General features: G+C 38.0%; 1 protein-coding gene across 1 annotated transcript in view; it reads right to left on the reverse strand.

Annotated features, from left to right (window-relative positions):
- Nucleotides 1-14968, reverse strand: part of PFKFB1 (6-phosphofructo-2-kinase/fructose-2,6-biphosphatase 1) — a 68218-nt gene extending 53250 nt beyond the window's left edge. The window contains exon 1 of the mRNA XM_082445184.1: nucleotides 14807-14968. Within this exon, the coding sequence (XP_082301310.1) occupies nucleotides 14807-14903 (97 nt within the window). The 5' untranslated portion in view covers nucleotides 14904-14968. The remainder of the gene's footprint in view (nucleotides 1-14806) is intronic.
- Between the last annotated feature and the right edge of the window lie 5014 nt (nucleotides 14969-19982).

The following is a 19982-nucleotide window of genomic DNA, read 5'->3' on the forward strand; positions in this document are numbered from 1 at the left end:
GCAAGGTAAATACCCACCAGACCTAACAAATGAAGAAGAAATAGGCAGTCTACCTGAAAAAGAATTCAGAATAATGATAGTAAAGATGATCCAAAATCTTGGAAATAGAATAGATAAAATAAAAGAAACGTTTAAAAAGGACCTAGAAGAACTAAAGAGCAAACAAACAATGATGAACAACACAATAAATGAAATTTAAAATTCGCTAGAAGGGATCAATAGCAGAATAACTGAGGCAGAAGAACGGGTAAGTGACCTGGAAGATAAAATAGTGGAAATAACTACTGCAGAGCAGAATAAAAAAAAAAGAATGAAAAGAATTGAGGACAGTCTCAGAGACTTCTGGGACAATATTAAACGCACCAACATGCGAATAATAGGGGTCCCAGATGAAGAAGTGAAAAAGAAAGGGACTGAGAAAATATTTGAAGAGATTATAGTTGTAAACTTGCCTAATATGGGAAAGGAAATAGTTAATCAAGTCCAGGAAGCACAGAGAGTCACATACAGGATAAATCCTAGGAGAAACATGCCAAGACACATATTAATCAAACTATCAAAAATTAAATACAAAGAAAAAATATTAAAAGCAACAAGGGAAAAACAACAAATAGCATACAAGGGAATCCCCAAAAGGTTAACAGCTGATCGTTCAGGAGAAATTCTGCATGCCAGAAAAGACTGGCAGGACATATTTAAAGTGATGAAAGGGAAGAACCTACAACCAAGATTACTCTATCCAGCAAGGATCTCATTCATATTTGATGGAGAAATTAAAACATTTACAGACAAGCAAAAGCTAAGAGAATTCAACACCACCAAAACAGCTTTACAAAAAATGCTAAAGGAACTTCTATAGGCAGGAAGCAGAAGAGAAGGAAAAGACCTACAATAACAAACCCAAAACAATTAAGAAAATGGTAATAGGAACATACATATCGATAATTACCTTAAATGTAAATGGATTAAGTGCTCCAATCAAAAGACATACACTGGCTGAATGAATACAAAAACAAGACCCGTACATATGCTGTCTACCAGAGACCCACTTCAGACCTAGGGACACATACAGACTGAAAGAGAGGGGATGGAAAAAGATATTCCATGCAAATGGAAATCAAAAGAAAGCTGGAGTAGCAATTCTCATATCAGACAAAATAGACTTTAAAACAAAGACTATTACAACATACAAAGAAGGACACTACATAATGATCAAGGGATCAATCCAAGAGAACATATAACAATTTTAAATATTTATGCACCCAAAATAAGAGTACCTCAATACATAAGGCAAATACTAACAGCCATAAAAGGGGAAATTGACAGTAACACAATCATAGTAGGGGACTTTAACACCCCGCTTTCACCAATGGACAGATCATCCAAAATGAAAATAAATAAGGAAAAACAAGCTTTAAATGACACATTAAACAAGATGGACTTAATTGATATTTATAGGACATTCCATCCAAAAACAACAGAATACACTTTCTTCTCAAGTGCACATGGAACATTCTCCAGGATAGATCATATCTTGGGTAACACACCAAGCCTTGGTAAATTTAAGAAAATTGAAAGTATCTTTTCTGACCACAATGCTATGAGACTAGATATCAATTACAGGAAAAAATCTGTAAAAATTACAAACACATGGAGGCTAAACAATACACTGCTTAATAACCAAGAGATCATTCAAGAAATCAAAGAGAAAATCAAAAAATACCTAGAAACAAATGACAATGAAAACACGACAACCCAAAAACTATGGGATGCAGCAAAAGCAGTTCTCAGAGGGAATTTTATAGCAATACAATCCTACCTTAAGAAACAAGAAACATCTCAAATAAACAACCTAACCTTACACTTAAAGCAATTAGAGAAAGAAGAACAAAAAGACCCCAAAGTTAGCAGAAGGAAACAAATCATAAAGATCAGATAAAAAATAAATGAAAAAGAAATGAAGGAAACGATAGCAAAGATCAATAAACCAAAAGCTTGTTCTTTGAGAAGATAAACAAAGTTGATAAACCATTAGCCAGACTCATCAAGAAGAAAAGGGAGGAGACTCAAATCAATAGAATTAGAAATGAAAAAGTGGAAGTAACAGCTGACACTGCAGAAATACAAAGGATCATGAGAGATTACTACAAGCAACTATATGCCAATAAAATGGACAACCTGGAAGAAATGGATAAATTCTTAGAAATGCACAACCTTCCGAGACTGAACCAGGAAGAATTAGAAAATATGAACAGACCAATCACCAGCACTGAAATTGAAACTGTGATTAAAAATCTTCCGACAAACAAAAGCCCAGGACCAGATGGCTTCACAGCCGAATTCTATCAAACGTTTGGAGAAGAGCTAACACCTATCCTTCTCAAACTCTTCCAAAGTATAACAGAGGAAGGAACACTCCCAAACTGATTCTACAAGGCCACCATCACCCTGATACCAAAACCAGACAACGATAACACAAAAAAGAAAACTACAGGACAATATCACTGATGAACATAGATGCAAAAATCCTCAACGAAGCACTAGCAAACGGAATCCAACAGCACATTAAAAGGATCAGACACCATGATCAAGTGGGGTTTATCCCAGGAATGCAAGGATTCTTCAATAGCCACAAATCAATCAATGTGATACACCATATTAACAAATTGAAGAATTAAAACCATATGATCATCTCAATAGATGCAGAGAAAGCTTTCAACAAAATTCAACACCCATTTATAATAAAAACCCTCCACAGTGTAGGCATAGGGGGGACTTACCTCAACATAATAAAGACCATATATGACAAACCCATGGCCAACATCGTCCTCAATAGTGAAAAACTGAAACCATTTCCACTAAGATCAGGAACAAAACAAGGTTGTCCACTCTCACCACTATTATTCAATATAGTTTTGGAAGTTTAAGGCACAGCAATCAGAGAAGAAAAAGAAATAAAAGGAATCCAAATTGGAAAAGAAGAAGTAAAGCTGTCACTGTTTGCAGATGTCATGGTACTATACATAGAGAATCCTAAAGATATTACCAGAAAACTACTAGAGCTAATCAATGAATCTGGTAAAGTAGTAGGATACAAAATTAATGCACAGAAATCTCTTGCATTCCTATACACTAATGATGAAAAATCTGAAAGTGAAATTAAGAAAACACTCCCATTTACCATTGCAACAAAGAGAATAAAATATCTAGGAATAAACCTACCTAAGGACACAAAAGACCTGTATGCAGAAAACTATAAGACACTGGTGAAAGAAATTAAAGATGATACATAGATGGTGAGATATACCATGTTCTTTGATTGGAAGAATCAACATTGTGAAAATGACTGTACTACCCAAAGCAATCTACCGATTCAATGCAATCCCTATCAAACTACCACTGGCATTTTTGACAGAACTAGAACAAAAAATTTCACAATTTGTATGGAAACACAAAAGACCCCGAATAGCCAAAGCAATCTTCAGAAAGAAAAACGGAGCTGAACGATTTAGGCTCCTGGACTTCAGACAATACTACAAAGCTACAGTAATCAAGACAGTATGGTACTGGCACAAAAACAGAAATATAGATCAATGGAACAGTTTAGAAAGCCCAAAGATAAACCCACACACATATGGTCACCTTATCTCTGATAAAGGAGGCAAGAATATACAATGGAGAAGAGACAGCCTCTTCAATATGTGGTGCTGGGAAAACTGGACAGGTACATGTAAAAGAATGAAATTAGAACACTCCCTAACACCATACACAAAAATAAACTCAAAATAGACTAAAGACCTAAATGTAAGGCCAGACACTATCAAACTCTTAGAGGAAAACATAGGCAGAACACTCTATGACATAAATCACAGCAAGATCCTTTTTGACCCACCTCCTAGAGAAATGAAATTAAAAACAAAAAAATGAATGGGACTAAAGGAAATTGCAAAGCTTTTGCACAGCAAAGGAAACCATAAACAAGATGAAAAGACAACCCTCAGAATGGGAGAAAATATTTGCAAATGAAGCAACTGACAAAGGATTAATCTCCAAAATTTACAAGCAGCTCATGCAGCTCAATATCAAAAGAATAAACCACCCAATCCAAAAATGGGCAGAAGCCCTAAGTAGATATTTCTCCAAAGAAGACATACAGATTGCCAACAAACACATGAAAGAATGCTCAACATCATTAATCATTAGAGAAATGCAGATCAAAACTATAATGTGATATCATCTCACACCAGTCAGAATGGCTATCATCAAAAAACCTACAAACAATAAATGCTGGAGAGGGTGTGGAGAAAAGGGAACCCTCATACACTGTTGGTGGGAATGTAAATTGACACAGCCACTATGGAGAACAGTATGGAGGTTCCTCAAAAAACTAAAAATAGAACTTCCATACAAACCAGCAATCCCACTACTGGGCATATACCCTGAGAAAACCACAATTCAAAAACAGTCATGTACCACAATATTCACTGAAGCTCTATTTACAATAGCCAGGGCATGGAAGCAACCCAAGTGTCCATTGACAGATGAATGGATAAAGAAGATGTGACACATATATACAATGGAGTATTACTCAGCCATAAAAAGGAACGAAATTGAGTTATTTGTAGTGAGGTGGATGGAGTTAGAGTCTGTCATACAGAGTGAAGTAAGTCAGAAAGAGAAAAACAAATACAGTATGCTAACACATATACATGGAATCTAAAAGAAATAAAAAATGGTCATGAAGCACCTAGGGGCAAGATGGGAATAAAGACGCAGACCTACTAGAAAATGGACTTGAGGACATGTGGATGGGGAAGGGTAAGTTGGGACGAAGTGAGAGAGTGGTAGTGTATATATGGACATATATACATTTCCAAATGTAAAATAGATAGCTAGTGGGAAGCAGTCGCATAGCACAGGGAGATCAGCTCGGCACTTTGTGACCAGCTAGAAGGGTGGGATAGGGAGGGTGGAAGGGAGGGAGACGCAAGAGGGAAGAGATATGGGGATATATGTATATGTATAGCTGATTCGCTTCGTTATAAAGCAGAAACTAACACACCATTGTGAAGCAATTATACTCCAATAAAAACGTTAAAGTAAATAAATAAATAAATTCAGGAATGAAAGATGGGTATTACTACTGACTTTATGGAAATAAAAATAATTGTAATGGAGTGCTATGAGCAACGGTATGCCAACACAGTAGATGACTTATACGAAATGGACAAATTATTAAAGTAATACAAACTCCCAAAACTGACTCAAGAAGAAATCTAATTGATCTATAGCAAGTAAAGAGATTGATTAAGTAACCAAAATAACTTGCCACAAGGAAAAGTCCAGGATTTGATGGTTTTACTGAAGAATTTTACCAAACATTTAAAGAATTAACACCAATTCTTCAAAAGCTGTTTCATAAAATAGGAAGGAATATTTCCTAACTCATTCCTTGAGTATTTCTGTGATACCAAAGGCAGACAAAGATATCAGAGAGAAATAAAATTATAGCCCAATATTTTATGAATATAGATGCAAAAATCTTCAACAAGATATTAGCAAATTGAATCCAGAAAAATATAAAAGATTATACACTGTCACCAAGTTAGCTTTATTATAGGAATGCAGTGTTAATTAGACCTCTGAAAATCAAGTAGTGTAATACACCACATCGCTAGAATAAAGGACCAAAACCACATGATCATCTCAGTGCACATAGAAAAGGCAATTGAAATATTAAACACTCCTTCATAATAAAACCACACAACAAACTAAGAATACAAGAGAATTTCCTCAGTCAGATAAAGGACATCTATGAAAAACTCATGGCTAATATTGCACTTAATGGTGAAAGATTGTATGTTAATCCACTAAAATCAGAAACAAGAGAAGGATGTCTATTACCACTTCATCTTTTCAAAATTGTACTAGAAGTTCTAGTGAGGGTAATTAGGCAAGAAAAAGAAGTAAAAGACCCCCAGATTGCGGAGGGAGACACAAGAGGGAGGAGATATTGGGATATATGTATATGTAAAGATGCTAAATAAATAAATTAATTAAATTAAAAAAAAAGAAAAGAAATAAAACTATCTTTATTTGCAGATGACATGATTTTACATGTAGAAAATTCCAAGAAATCCACTAAAAATCTATTAGTACTAATAAATGAGTTCAGCGATGTTGCAGGATACATGATCAATATATAAAAAATTATATTTCCATAAAGAAGCAAGAACAAGCAAAATGAAATTAATAAAAACAATTCAATTTACAATAGCGTCAAAAATACTTAGGAATACTTAAAAGAAATGCAAAACTTATACTCTGAAAACTTACACTGTTGAAATTAAAGAGGACCTAAATAAATGGAACAACAACCCATGTTCATGGACCTAAGACTTAATGTTAAGATGTCAGTATTCTCTAACTGGTCTACAGATTCAACACAGCCCTATCAAAATCTCAGCTGACTTCTTTGCAGAAATTGACAAGTTGATCCTAAAGTTCATATGGAAATTCAAGGGGCCTAGAAGAGCCAAAATCATCCTGAAAAAGAACAAAGTTGGAGGACTCACACTTCCCAATTTCCAAACTTAATTTTTAAAAACTATAGTAATAAAGACAGTGTTGTACTGGCATAAGGATATATATATATAAACCATTGAAACAGAAATGAAAACTCAGACATAAACTCTCTAATTTATGGTCAATTGATTTTCATCAAGGCTGCCAAAACAAGTCAGTGGTAGAAAGAAGTCTTTTCAACAAATGGTGCTGGAACAACTGAAAATCCACATGCAGAGAATGCAGTTGGACTCCTACCTCACACCATATGCAAAAATTAACTCAAAATGGGTTAAAGACCTAAATGTAAGAGCTAAAACTATAAATGTCTTAGAAGAAGAAAACCTAGGCATAAATTTTTGTGACCTTGGATTAGACAATGGCTTCAGGGACATGACACCTAAGGCACAAACAACAAAAGAAAAAATAAGTAAATTAGACTTCATTAAAATTAAGAACTTTTGTGCTTCAAAAGACACTATCAAGAAAGTGAAAAGATAGCTCGCAGAATGGGAATAAATATTTGCAAACCATATATTTGACAAGAGTCTAGTTCCAAGAATATAAAAAGGAAAAATCAACCCAAATAAAAAGACTAATAACCCAGTTTAAAAACGAGCAAAGACCTACTAGAGAATGGACTTGAGGATATGGGGAGGGGGTGGGGTGAGATGTAACAGGGTAAGAGAGTGTCATGGACATATATACACTACCAAGTGTAAGATAGATAGCTGGTGGGAGGCAGCCGCATAGCACAGGGAGATCAGCTCGGTGCTTTGTGACCACCTAGAGGGGTGGGATGGGGAGGGTGGGAGGGAGGGAGATGCAAGAGGGAAGAGAAATGGGAACATATTGTATGTGTATAACTGATTCACTTTGTTATAAAGCAGAAGCTAACACACCATTGTAAGGCAATTATACTTCAATAAAGATGTTAAAAAAAAAAAAACGAGCAAAGAATCTGAATAGACTTTTCTCCAAAGAAGATATACAAATGGCCAGTAAGTACATGAAAAGATGTTCAACATCATTAGGCATTAATAAAATGCAAATGGAACTCACAGTGATATATCATTTCATACACACTTAGGATGACTATAATTTTAAAAATGTTAGTGAGGATATAGAGAAATTAGAATGTTCATATGTTGCTTTTGGGAATGTAAAATGTGAAGCCACTTTGAAAACCAGTTTAGCAGTTCCTCAAAACATTATAGATAGAATTACCAGAGGACTCAACATTTCCACTCCTAGGTATATATTCAAGAGAAATGAAAACATATGTGCACACAAAAACTTGTGCAAGAATGTTCATGACAGCATTACTCATAATAGCCAAAAGCAGAAACAAACCAAATTTCCATCAATTCATGAATGGATAAACAAAATGTGGTGTATCTAGATAATGGAATACTATTCAGCTATAAAAAGGAATGAAGTACCTACACATGCTACAACATAGGTTAACTTTGAAAATGTTATGCCCAATGGAAGAAGTCAGTTACAAAATGCCACATATTGTATGATTCCATTAATGTGAAATGTCCAGAATAGGCAAAACTATGGAAAAAATAAGTAGATTTTAGTGGTTGCCAGTGGCTGAGAGGACAGGGGAATCTGGAACGACACTAAAGGGGATGGGGTTTCTTTTGGGGGTGATGAAATGTTCTGGAATTAGTAATGATGGTATACAACCATGAAAATATACTAAAAATCACTAAGTTGTACACTTTAAAATGGTGAGTTTTATGGTATGTGAATTATATCTCTATCAAAAACATTTTTCTTATACCAGTCAGAATGGCCATCATTAAAGAGTCTACAAATAATAAATGCTGGAGAGGATGTGGAGAAAAAGGAAACATCCTATACTGTTGGTGGGAATGTAAGTTGGTGCAACTACTGTGGAGAACAGTATGGAGGTTCTTTACAAAGTTAAAAATAGAGTTACCATATGATCCTGTAATCCCACTCTTGGGCATATATCCAGAGAAAAATCTAATTTGAAAATATACATGCATTCCAACGTTCATAGCAACACTATTTACAATAGCCAAGACATGGAAGCAACCTAAGTGTCCATCAGCAGATGAATGAATAAAGAAGATGTGGTACATATATATGATCGACTATTACTCTGCCATAAAAAAGAATGAAATAATGCCATTTGCAGCAACATGGATGAACTTAGAGATTATCATGTTAAGTGAAGTAAGTCAGACAGAGAAAGACAAATATCATATGATATCACTTATAAGTGGAATCTAAAAAAATGATACAAATGAACTTATTTACAAAACAGAAATAGACTCACAAACATAGAAAACAAACATGGTTACCAAAGGGGATAGCAGGGGTAAGGGGGAGAGATAAATTAGGAGTTTGGGATTAACATATACAAACATATATAAAATAGATAAACAACAAGGGCCTACTGTATAGCACAGGGAACTATATTCAATATCTTGTAATAACCTATAATGGAAAAGAATCTGAAAAAGAATACATATATACATATGCTGAATCACTTTGCTGTACAGTTGAAACTAAAACTAACACAACACTGTAAATTAACTTACTTCAATAAAAATGGTTAAAAACATTTTTAAAAAGTGTAAGAAAGATATACCAGGCAAATATAAAGCTAAATAAAGCAAATATATATACATATATATTAATATCAGGAAAAAATTGTAGGACAAAATGCCAATGATACTAGATTACCAGAAATAATTTCCTTACACATTGATAAGTATTCAATATACCAGAAATATGTAGCAATTCTAAATTTGGAACTATTTACAAAGCTTCAAAATTGACATAGTTACAAGGAGACATTAACAAATTTTCCATATCAACAAGCAGAAAACATCCTGGAAGAATATAGAGCATTTGAGCCAGATTAACAAACATGACTTAATTGAAGTATATAGTACTCTGAACCCAGTTGTAAAATGTGCATTTTTTCAAGTTCTCATGGAATTTTTACCAAAAATTATCACACGTTGGTCCATAAAGCAAATCTCGATAGATTTCAAACAATTGAAATTGTACAAAGCTTGTTCTCTAAGGAGAATGGAATTAAACTGGAAATGGCAAGGGCACTGATCTGTCAAAACAGAAGCTGGCCCAAGGGCTTGGCACCAATTGGTAGAAGCCTCCTTCTGTGTCAGGCATTAACCCTTTAGTTGCTCGATGATAATCTGTAGGTCTTAGCAGTCCTAGGAAAGGGACTGAGGTGGCCAGGGCAACTGGGTAAGTGATGGAGAAACTAAGAAAGCCTGGAGCAGTGCCTATTTACCAAATGGTCAGGAAATATTTTTAAAATTCATATGTCCATACAATTGTGCATCTGTGGAATATCAGCCCTGTTTAGTAGGCCAATAATAGAATCAGATGCTTATATTCAAAAGGAAGAAAGTCTGAAAATTAATAAGCTGTGCATCCAGCTCCAGAAATTAAAAAAAGAACAACAGAATAAATCCAAGTAAAGTGAAAAGAAAAGAATAATGATAAGGAAAATAGCTAAATAAAAAACAAAGGACATCACAGAAAGAATCAGAAAGCCAAAAGTTGACTATTTTAAAAAACTTATAAAAGTGACAAACTTTTGGCAAGATTGATCAAGAGGAAGAAAGAGAAGGTACAAATAAACAAGGATAAGAGGATATAATGGCAAATGCAACAGAGGTTTTTTAAAATACGGAGATAAGAAGTTTATGCAAATAAATTTGAAAAATGACATGAAATAGAAAAATTCCTAGAAAACCATAATTTAACAACACTGACAAGAAGAAATAACAAACTAGAATGATTCTATAGCTATTTAAAAGGCTGTATCCATTAAAATTTTTCTTACAAAGAAGACACCAAGCCCGGATGTTTTTACCTGGAAGTTGTGCTAAATATTTAAAGAAAAAATAGTTCCTTGGACAAACTCTGTGAGAAAATAGAATGAAAGGAAATAATTCCCACTTCATTTTATGACACAAAAGTCAAACAGGGAACTGCAACTATGAGAATGGAAAATGTACAGGTCACTCTCATTCATAAACAAAATGCCAAATTCCTGAACAAAATATTAATGAACTAAATCCAGCAGTTTTTATTTATCCTAGGATTGCAAGATAAGTTCCAAACAAGAAAAATCTCTAATGCAATTCACATTAACAGATTAAAATAGAAAATCAACCTGTCATCTCAGTGGATACAGAAAACATGCTTATAAAATTCAACATCTACTCATCTTTAAAAAATCCTAATAGATAAGTAGGACTACATCAAATTAAAAACTTCTGTACAGCAGAGGAAACAACAAAATGAAAGCCAACCTGTGGAATGGTAGAAAATGTTTGCAAACCTTATATCTGATAAAGAGTTAATATCCAAAATATATAGGGAACTACTACAACCCAACAGCCAAAAACCAAATACCTACTTTAAAAATGGGCAAGAGCCTGAATAGATATTTCTTCTATCTATAAGGAAGACATACAGATGGACAACAGGTATATGAAAAGATGCTCAACATCATCAATTATCAAGGAAATGCAAATCAAAACCACAGTGAGATATCATCTTACACTAGTTAGGATGGCTATCCTAAAAAAATGAAATACAACTGTTGACATGGATGTGGAAATAAAGGAAAACCTCATACATTGTTGGTGGGAATGTTAATCGGTGTTGCTATGGAAAGCAGTATGGTGAATCCTCCAAATATTAAAAAGAGAACTATTATGTGATCCAGCAAACTCCCTTCTGGGTATATATCCAAAGAAATTGAAATCAGGATCTCAAAGAGATGCCTACACTCTCATATTCACCGCAGCATTATTCACAATGGTCAAGATATGGAAGTAACCTAAGTGCCCACTGGTGAATGAATGGATAAAGAAAATGTACATATACATGCATATATGTAATGGAATATTATTTGGGCCTTAAAAAGAAAGAAATCCTGCCATTTGCAACACCATGGATGAAACTGGAGAATATTATACTAAGTGATATAAACCAAGAACAGAATGACAAATACTGCTTGATACCACATATGTGAAGGATCTAAAAATGTCAAACTCATAAAAGCAAAAAATAGAATGGTGGTTGCTAGGGGCTGGGATGGGGCAGGGGAAATGAGAAGGTATTAGTCAAATGATACAAAGTTTTGGTTATGCAAGAAAAATACATCTTAGAAATCTACTGTACAGCATAGTGCCTATAGTTAATAATATTGTACACATTAAAAATTGCTAAGAAGGTAAATCTTTTGTTAAATAATTATTATTGGATAATAATAATAGTAAATAAAGTAGATAGGAGAAAAAAAATCCTATTGGCAAACTAAGAACAAATTGGAACTTTCTTAACCTGTTAATGGTATCTACAAAAAAAAATTATAGCAAACTTACTCAATGGTGAAACTTTAAAAGCATTACCTTTAAAATTAGGTTCAACATAAACATGCACAGTACTAACATTTCTATTCGACGTTGGTGTGCATGTATCGAAGGTAGGTGATCCCAGCAGTGCAGTAATATAAGAAAAAGAGATTTAAAAAAATAAGGATTGGAAGGGAAAAAAGAAAACTGTCATTTACATATAAATTATCAAAAATAATAAGAAAGTTTATCAGGTTTGCTAGTTGCAAATGCAATATACAAAAACCCCACAATTATATTTGTACTCATTAGCAATAACTTGGTATAAAATGTAATTTTCTAAGAAGGTATACAATAGCAACAAAAATAAGCAAAAAAAGTCTTATAATGATGTATAAGCCCTTTTAACTTATAAAACTTCACTCAAATAACATCAAAAAAGTCTAAATAGAGAGGCACACCATGTTTACAGAAGACTCGATATCACGATATGTTAATTCTCCTTAAATTGATATACAGATTGACTGTAATTCCAATCAAAATCCCAAAAGTTGTGTGTGTGTGTGTGCGTGTGTGTGTGTAACTTGAAAAACTGATTCCAAAATTTATGGAGACAAAAATCCTCATTACATAATTGTTCATAACCCAAAACGAAACTACCTAAAGGTACATCAATAGTAAGATGGATAAGTAAATCATGGGATATTCACAAAATGTAATATTACACAGCAAGGAGAATAAACAAACTACAACTGCATGCAACAATATTATACATGGCACAAAAAAACATAACACTGAATGCAAAAATCCAAGTCACAGATGAATATACACAGCTGTTCAAGCACTTTACACACGTTAATGCATTTAATCCTCAAAACCCTCATTAAGTGATTGTGTGCCTCCCCTCCCCCACTGCCCACTGTTGGGGTGGGCAGGTCTTCTAGAGAGGATGCTCCAAGCAGGAGGTAATTCAGATCTTTCTGGGGTAAATAGCCTGGCCTCCTCAGCAAGGGAGGTGAGGCAGACATTGCCCAGGGCACTATCTAAGTTTATTATATCTGCGGTCTGACATAATTCAGTCAATCACTAATGAGTTACTGTCTTGTATACACAGAGCCCCATGCTTGGCTATGGTGAGGGGTAGAGTGGAAGTAGCACAGAGCGACCATTTACTGAGTATCTGCTATGTGCCAGGCTTCGGGCTTGATGCTGGGGATATGATGGGCAAAAAGACCACACACCCACCTTCTTGTTTAAATAATAATAATAATAATAATATTTATTGAGTATTTACTATGCACTGGACATTCTTCTAAGCATTTTATATGCTTTAGCTCTCTAATCTTCACAACAACACTATTACTAACTTCTTTTGACAGATGAGGAAATGGAGGGACAGGTAAGTTAAGAGAATTGTCCAAGGTCACAGAGGCAGGAGGTGGCAGAGCTGGGACTCAAAGCTAGGCAGTCTGAATCACTGAATCACCTCAACAATATGGGGAAGTAGGTATTAATTCTGTCTTACAGCTGAGGAAAGACAGGCTCAGAAATAAAGTGAGCACATATTTATTTTGCACCCTCTATATGACAAACACTATAATAGGTGATTTATATCTATTATTTCTCCAACCTGAAAGACAGAGTTCCCAGGAATATAAGGGTCCTAACAATGGAGGACCCAGGTATGCAGAGAGTGGCTTGCCTGCTTGCCAGCTAAACCCAACAGCCCCTTAGAAAGGATAAAGAGTGGCTTGGTGAGTGAGGGTGGGGTATAATTCTCAGTCTCATCCAGGCTCCTAGATCACCAGATGAGAGATTGAAACTGCTGGGGGAGAGGAGGAGGAAGAAGAACAGGAGGTTGGTTTTTACCCCTCTCCCTCTATCCACACCCTCCATTCTGCATAGTATATTTAACATCCTACATCTTCCTGGATCCTCCCCTCACTAGCCCTGAGCCTGGACCTCCTCTAGCATTAGCATAGTGGAAGCTTGGTCAGCTGGTCCTTGAGATGTCTGGGTCCCACACTCCACAGCTGTCTTATCTCTGCACACCTTATGGCTCCTCAGGCCAAAATTCTTGGGCTGGCAGTACCTTGATCCGCAACTGTACCCTGTTATCTATGGGAAATGGTATACTCTACTTAAAAATATATATTTTACAGGTTTTGTTTGCTTCCCCTTTGAACCTGCTCTTTCTTAAATTTTCAAAGTGAACATTACACCAGCAGGCTTTCCCTGAATGTTTTCTCCCTCAAATCCCCAGAGCAGCAGAAGTGTTCATATGTGCCAAGAAGGCAATGAAGGAGACAGGACACCCAGCCTTTCCCAACCCAGTCAGAGGCTTATTAGAAGAGGCCTGAGAAAGGGGAGGAGCAAAACCGACCAATGATATGGTACTGTTGTGTACCCAGCACCTGTCCTCTGAGAAACAATGCCAGGAACCATCACCTTATTTCACCCAAGCACTATCAGACAGTACTAATTTTCAGACATTTCACTGAGGTCACCAAAATAAAACATTTAGGCTAACACTGAACTAGAAACGTCAAATTTCAAACAAGAAGTATTCCAAACAAGCTCTGGATAAGAAAGAAAAAATTACTAGTCAAAAATCCCTCTGATTAAGATGGTCTTTATATAATCCTCATTCTTTCTCTGTCTTCATCTCTCTCTTTCTGTCTTTCTTTCTCTACCTTTTTGACATTAGCCTCTTGTTATCTATCCTACAGCTATTTCATCCAGCTGCTCATCTATTCCAACTTTCAGGTTGGGGAGGGGGTGGTTGGGGGGCATGTCCTTTGCTCTTCTACATCCACTCTACCACCACCACCTTGAAGCCCACGGAAGCAAACCCCACTTACAGCCCCTCCTGCGTTGCAGCCTGCTGTTGCCACCGTTGTGTGGAATCCAGATCTTCTGCAATCTGGTTTGGGTGAGTTCTCCCATCTCTCGAGACATCTTAGGCGTCGCAGCTAATGACACCACTGTCCACAAGGTACCGGGCCTCACTTTGTCTTATTAGCTGTCTCTTCTGTTGCTGTGGTCACAGCAGGTGGTGGACAGAGTTGTGACAGGGAGGTGTGCTGGGGTTCTGAGCCCTCTAGCAGCCTGTCTCCAGCCCCTCTCCTGTCTCCTAGTCATTGCCTGCCTTGTCTGCCTCTGCTCCTGTATGTACCAGTGGGGGCTTGGGTGCAGAGGAGAGGTTGGACAGAGGTCAGCAGAGGCCTCTGAACTCCAAGGGCTGTGTACATAGGAGATAAGTTGGAGCCCAGCAAGGAAGGCAGCCAGCAAGACAGCCCAGGTCTGGCCAGTCACTTCCCTCCAATGAAGACAGGACTAGTAGAGTATGCAAATAAAAGACCGAAGATCATGTGCTTATATCCTGTGTGGGATGGGGAGGCAAAGGTGATGCAGGCAGATCTCAGCAGCTTTCATAGCTTCGAAATAAAAAACAGGCCTAAGTAGAATGTCAAGTTCCAACCCAGAAACAGAGATCCACATCAGAAATGCAAGATTCCCAAGTACAAACACAAAGTCCCTACTGAAAAACGCAATGTTTTGAGCTAGCAATCCTAGGTCTGAACTGGAAGTGGAAGGTTTACTGCCTCAATGCCCTCCCCCGCAAATGGCATTGCAACCCTTGTCTTCCCTGAATTCTGCTACCTTTCCTACCGAAGGGCCTCTCTCTCCTAAAATGTGCTGCCCAGGACACTCTTGAAGAGATGGGCACTATCTGATCATCTTTATGCTCTCTCCAGCCAAAGCTAAATAAATCAGAGTAAATCGGACACCTTGGGAAGAGAAGTGAATGCAGCCATTGCTAGGGGGAGAGATGATAAGCACTGTTCACATGACTGCCAACTGCCATCAGGTCCCCTAGGGAGAAAGGCATTGTGATCTGACCCAGAACCAGACTAAAGTTCTTCATGCCAAGTCATGGGGATGGAGGCTTAGGGGGGAGGCTGCAGCAGGCAGAGTGTGGTGAGTTGGGAGCAATGGCCTCAAAGTAGGACAAGTCCATAGGCCAGAGCCATCCTACCCAGATGTCTCTGCTTTACCCTCCCCCATCCCCCTGGTTGTTTTGAAGCTTTTATGTGTAGTGCTCATCTAACAGCATAGCTTACCTGGAAGATGTCCAAGTGTGCTCTTACTTCATTCTTTTGCAACCTTCCCACCCCTTGATGAACCTCCAGTGATTGGCTACAAGGGAGCTCAATTTCTTCCACTGAGCTGGGCAACACTGGGGCAATCTCATGGGGGTAGCAATCTCTAATCCCTGACCTCCAATGCTCTCAGCTCCACTTTGCCTTTTAAGAAGTTCCCTAAAATACATTCTCAGAATTCTAGTCTACATAAGGGTTAGATTCCCCCCAGTTGTTGTGTATAAATCATACCAAACTTTCAATACATTTCAAAGCCTGCCCCTCTAAATGAATCTACTGAGGCAGTGGATCACAGTGGTTAAAAGCAATGGGCTCTGGAGTCACACTACTGGAGTGGAATCCCACCTCTGCCCCTTGCTATGAGACCCTGAGTAGAAGACTTTATTTTTCAGTGCTGTGGTGTTTTCATCTCATAAGAGTACCTACTCCCTTAGGGTTGTTGAAGATTCAGTGTGTTAACACATATAAAGTAACCTGGAAAATATGCATTATATATTACCTAACACTCTGATTCCGTTTGTGAAGTAAAAGGTCAGTTAGCTCTTTGGCTAATCTGCAACTTCTGGTGTAACGCTGAGCATTCAGGAAACTCTCAGTAAAGGAAACTTACAAAATTATGACAAAGGGTTAACATTTATAATAAATAAAGAGCTCATGCCAATCAATTAGAAAGATGAATTCACTTTTACTTTTTTGGTTTTGTGATACAGAAGTCCCCTAGAAATCATTGCATCCAACCCTCTCAGGTAAGAAGATGGAGGCCTAGAGAGGGAAGTATTTTCCTAAGGTCCTATAGTAAATTAAGTCACCAAGTCAGAAATAGAACACTGGGGATCTGATTTCTCCAGTCCAGGGTATTTCTTTGGTTAACTGATCAATCAAGCTTGATTTAAGAATGTGGTCTTCTAGATTAGCTCAGAACATTTAGAGTCTTAGAACTAGAGTTTGGAAGAGATGCAACTCTCTTAATCCTAATAAGTCTCCTAACTGGTATCACTCTGCTAAGGCTAATAATCTGAATAATAACCCTTTACATGTATGTTTCCCATGGCCCACAAAGAAACATATTCCTTATCATAGTTGCTCCTTCCAAACATTCTCACTAGACTCACAGGGAAACTGAGGTCTAGGGAGGGGAAGTGGCTTGTCCGAGGTAATCAATCCAGTCACGTGAACCCCTCTTCTATGTTTACAGTTTTGTCCTCATGACCCTGCCAAGAGGCAGAAAGATAAATTTAGCAGCAGGAAATCTGAGATAGGAGCTTAGCGGGTTTTTGACAAGGTCTGAAAGGGTAAACTTGGGGTCCAGGCTTGAAAACCCAACTTAAAACTACCTGAAACTAGCTCTGTGTCTGTGTGTGTGTGTGTGTGTGTGTGTGTGTGTGTGTGTGTGTGTGTTTTAACCACTGTTATCAATTCTGATCCCCAGAAGTAGGAAAACTAAACAAGCTTTATGGAAAGGCCTCAGCCCTGGCTCTTCTCAATCAAACCTGTCTCTCCAGTCATGTCTCTCTTTAGACCCCTGTGGTTAAATTGTTCCAGCTGACTCACTAGGCCCCCAAACTTACTGTGTACTTTTTTGCCTCTGGGCCTTTGCTCAGCCTGGAATGCCTTCTCTTCCCTTCCATTCTCAGTGAAATCTGACTCACTCTTCAAGGCCAGGCTCAATGCTCACCTCCTCTGAGAAGCCTTGGCTTTGGTTCCCACATTGCCTATATGCTTCTGCTTATCTGAGCAAGTATCCATCTTTTACCGGTCTACTTTCCTACTAGACTGTGAGCTCCTTAAGGATGGGGACTGGATCTCAGTTATCTGTGATCTGTTTCCAGGTGTCCAGCTCAGGCCCTGGCACAGAGGAGACTTGCTCAATCTACATCTCTCTGCCCTAGATGAGATGAACATGTGTACAAATAATCCCCATTCAACAAGGTAAATTTTATAAAAGAGAGCTATGCAGGGAACTGGGTGGGGGAACTAACTTGGTCTGAAGGTAGAAGGTGGTAGTAGGATCTAGAAAGTTTCTCAACCCTGAACGGGGCAGAACAGAAAGAACAAAAGAATGAAGTCCCCACCCCCCAAAAAAAGTTCCAATTAACTGGTTACAGAAAAAATTGTTCACTCAGTATCAGAGACTCACTCAAGACCAAGAGCTGAGTCACAAATTCTAATTTGGGGTTAGCTCTATGGAGGAAAAGCATAAAGTGTGACTACCTGAGGCCCACAGATCCTGACCATCCTCCCAAAGTATGGGGTGTATGGGAGAATCTCATTAAAAGCAGTATCAAGACAGTACTGATGGGTATCAAAATCACAAATGGGGTCTTCTTATTGGTAATTCTTGGAGTGTGTGGGTGTGAATGCATTTGTGTTAGGGTGAGGAGGGGAGATTGCATGCTTACAGGTCAGGTGTCTATATGTGAATATCAGGCCTTCTGCGGCAGCAGCCTAGGATCCACTTCCTTCTTGGCCACTGCCCTGGCCCACCATCCCCCCACTACTTTCAGCCCCATGCCTGGGGCCGAAGGTTTGCTCTATCCTAGTCCTAGGAGTAGCCCTCCACAGACCATAGTCACTCAGGGAGAAGAGCAGCTAGATGGTTATGGGTGGTATTGCCTGTGGAGGCTATAGAAAAAGTAGGATCACTAAGACAGAGCATGGAAGTCCTGAAATATTTCAGAAGAGCTTTAGTTCCTGTCATCCCACTCCTCTTCACCTTGTGACAGTCCTCTGAGGGAAATAGGAGGGACTTCAATTTCATTTTGGTGAGGAGGCTATTGAAGCCCAGAGGAGCTAAAAGCCTTGTTCAAAGTGCCACAGCAAACCAGCCCTACTTTATACACCAGTTGGGAGGTAAGAGATACAATCTCTATCATCCAGTTCATTCAAAACTGGACTAGACCATGTTAGAGAGACTTCTAAAGTGCTAGGGAACTGCCCTTTGGGCCAGTGTTCCACAAAGGCAGGCCAGAATGGATGATAGATAATGAGATATAGAAATCATGTTATCCCCAACTTCCCATACACTTTAGTGAACAGTTTGAGTGACCACCTATTCCAAGAAAACTTTCCAGAGAGCCTAAAGAATGGATTTGGGCTTGTGTTAACTCCTATCTATTTTTCCTTCTGTTTCACCTACCTGTTCTCCTAGAGATTTTTTCTTCCATCGCTAGTTATCCAACACACGACACACGGCTCTCTTGCATTTAGACCCCCAAAGCAGGTCCAGAGAGTGGCATCAAGCAGGGAGCCTGGAGGCACTCGTTGCTTCCCTGGGAAGGCTGGGGAAGTGCCCTTGGTAAGAGGGGGTGTGTGCCCGCTGTTGAAATATCAGCTGCCAAAGAAGTTCCTGAGTCACCCAGAGCCTTTTCTCTTCAGGCCAACCATGTGTTCGCCTTGCCCCAAAGGTCAGAACTAATATTAACAAGCTACTGCAGAATGGGGAAATGAAAACCAGCAATGTAAACAGGCAAGATCTGGATTTCCTTAGGGCTGGTTCAGATTGGTCTTCAGTGTAAATCAGCATGATCCCCTACTGGAAAGTGATTTGGCAATATGAAGCAAGAGCAATAAAAATGTTCATTTCCTTTGTCCTAATTATTCCACTCTGGGGACTCAATCCTAAGCCAATAACCACCAAAACATGGAAAAGCTTAAAGCACCAACATCTTAATTTTAATTGCAGGGCTATTTTCTGATGGCAACAACTGGAATGTAACCTTTAAGTCCTCCAGGAGGAAAAGCGTCTCTTTGGGCCTTTTTTGCAGACACTGAGAATGATGGTTTTAAGGCTATGGAATTCTGGGGGAAAAGTAATTATGCCACAGTTCTGGGTGAGGAACCTAAGGATGCGAAGTTATGCTTTTCCCTGGACATT

Source organism: Balaenoptera physalus (genome assembly GCF_965194825.1).
Source record: "Balaenoptera physalus genome assembly, chromosome: X".
NCBI lineage: Eukaryota > Metazoa > Chordata > Mammalia > Artiodactyla > Balaenopteridae > Balaenoptera > Balaenoptera physalus.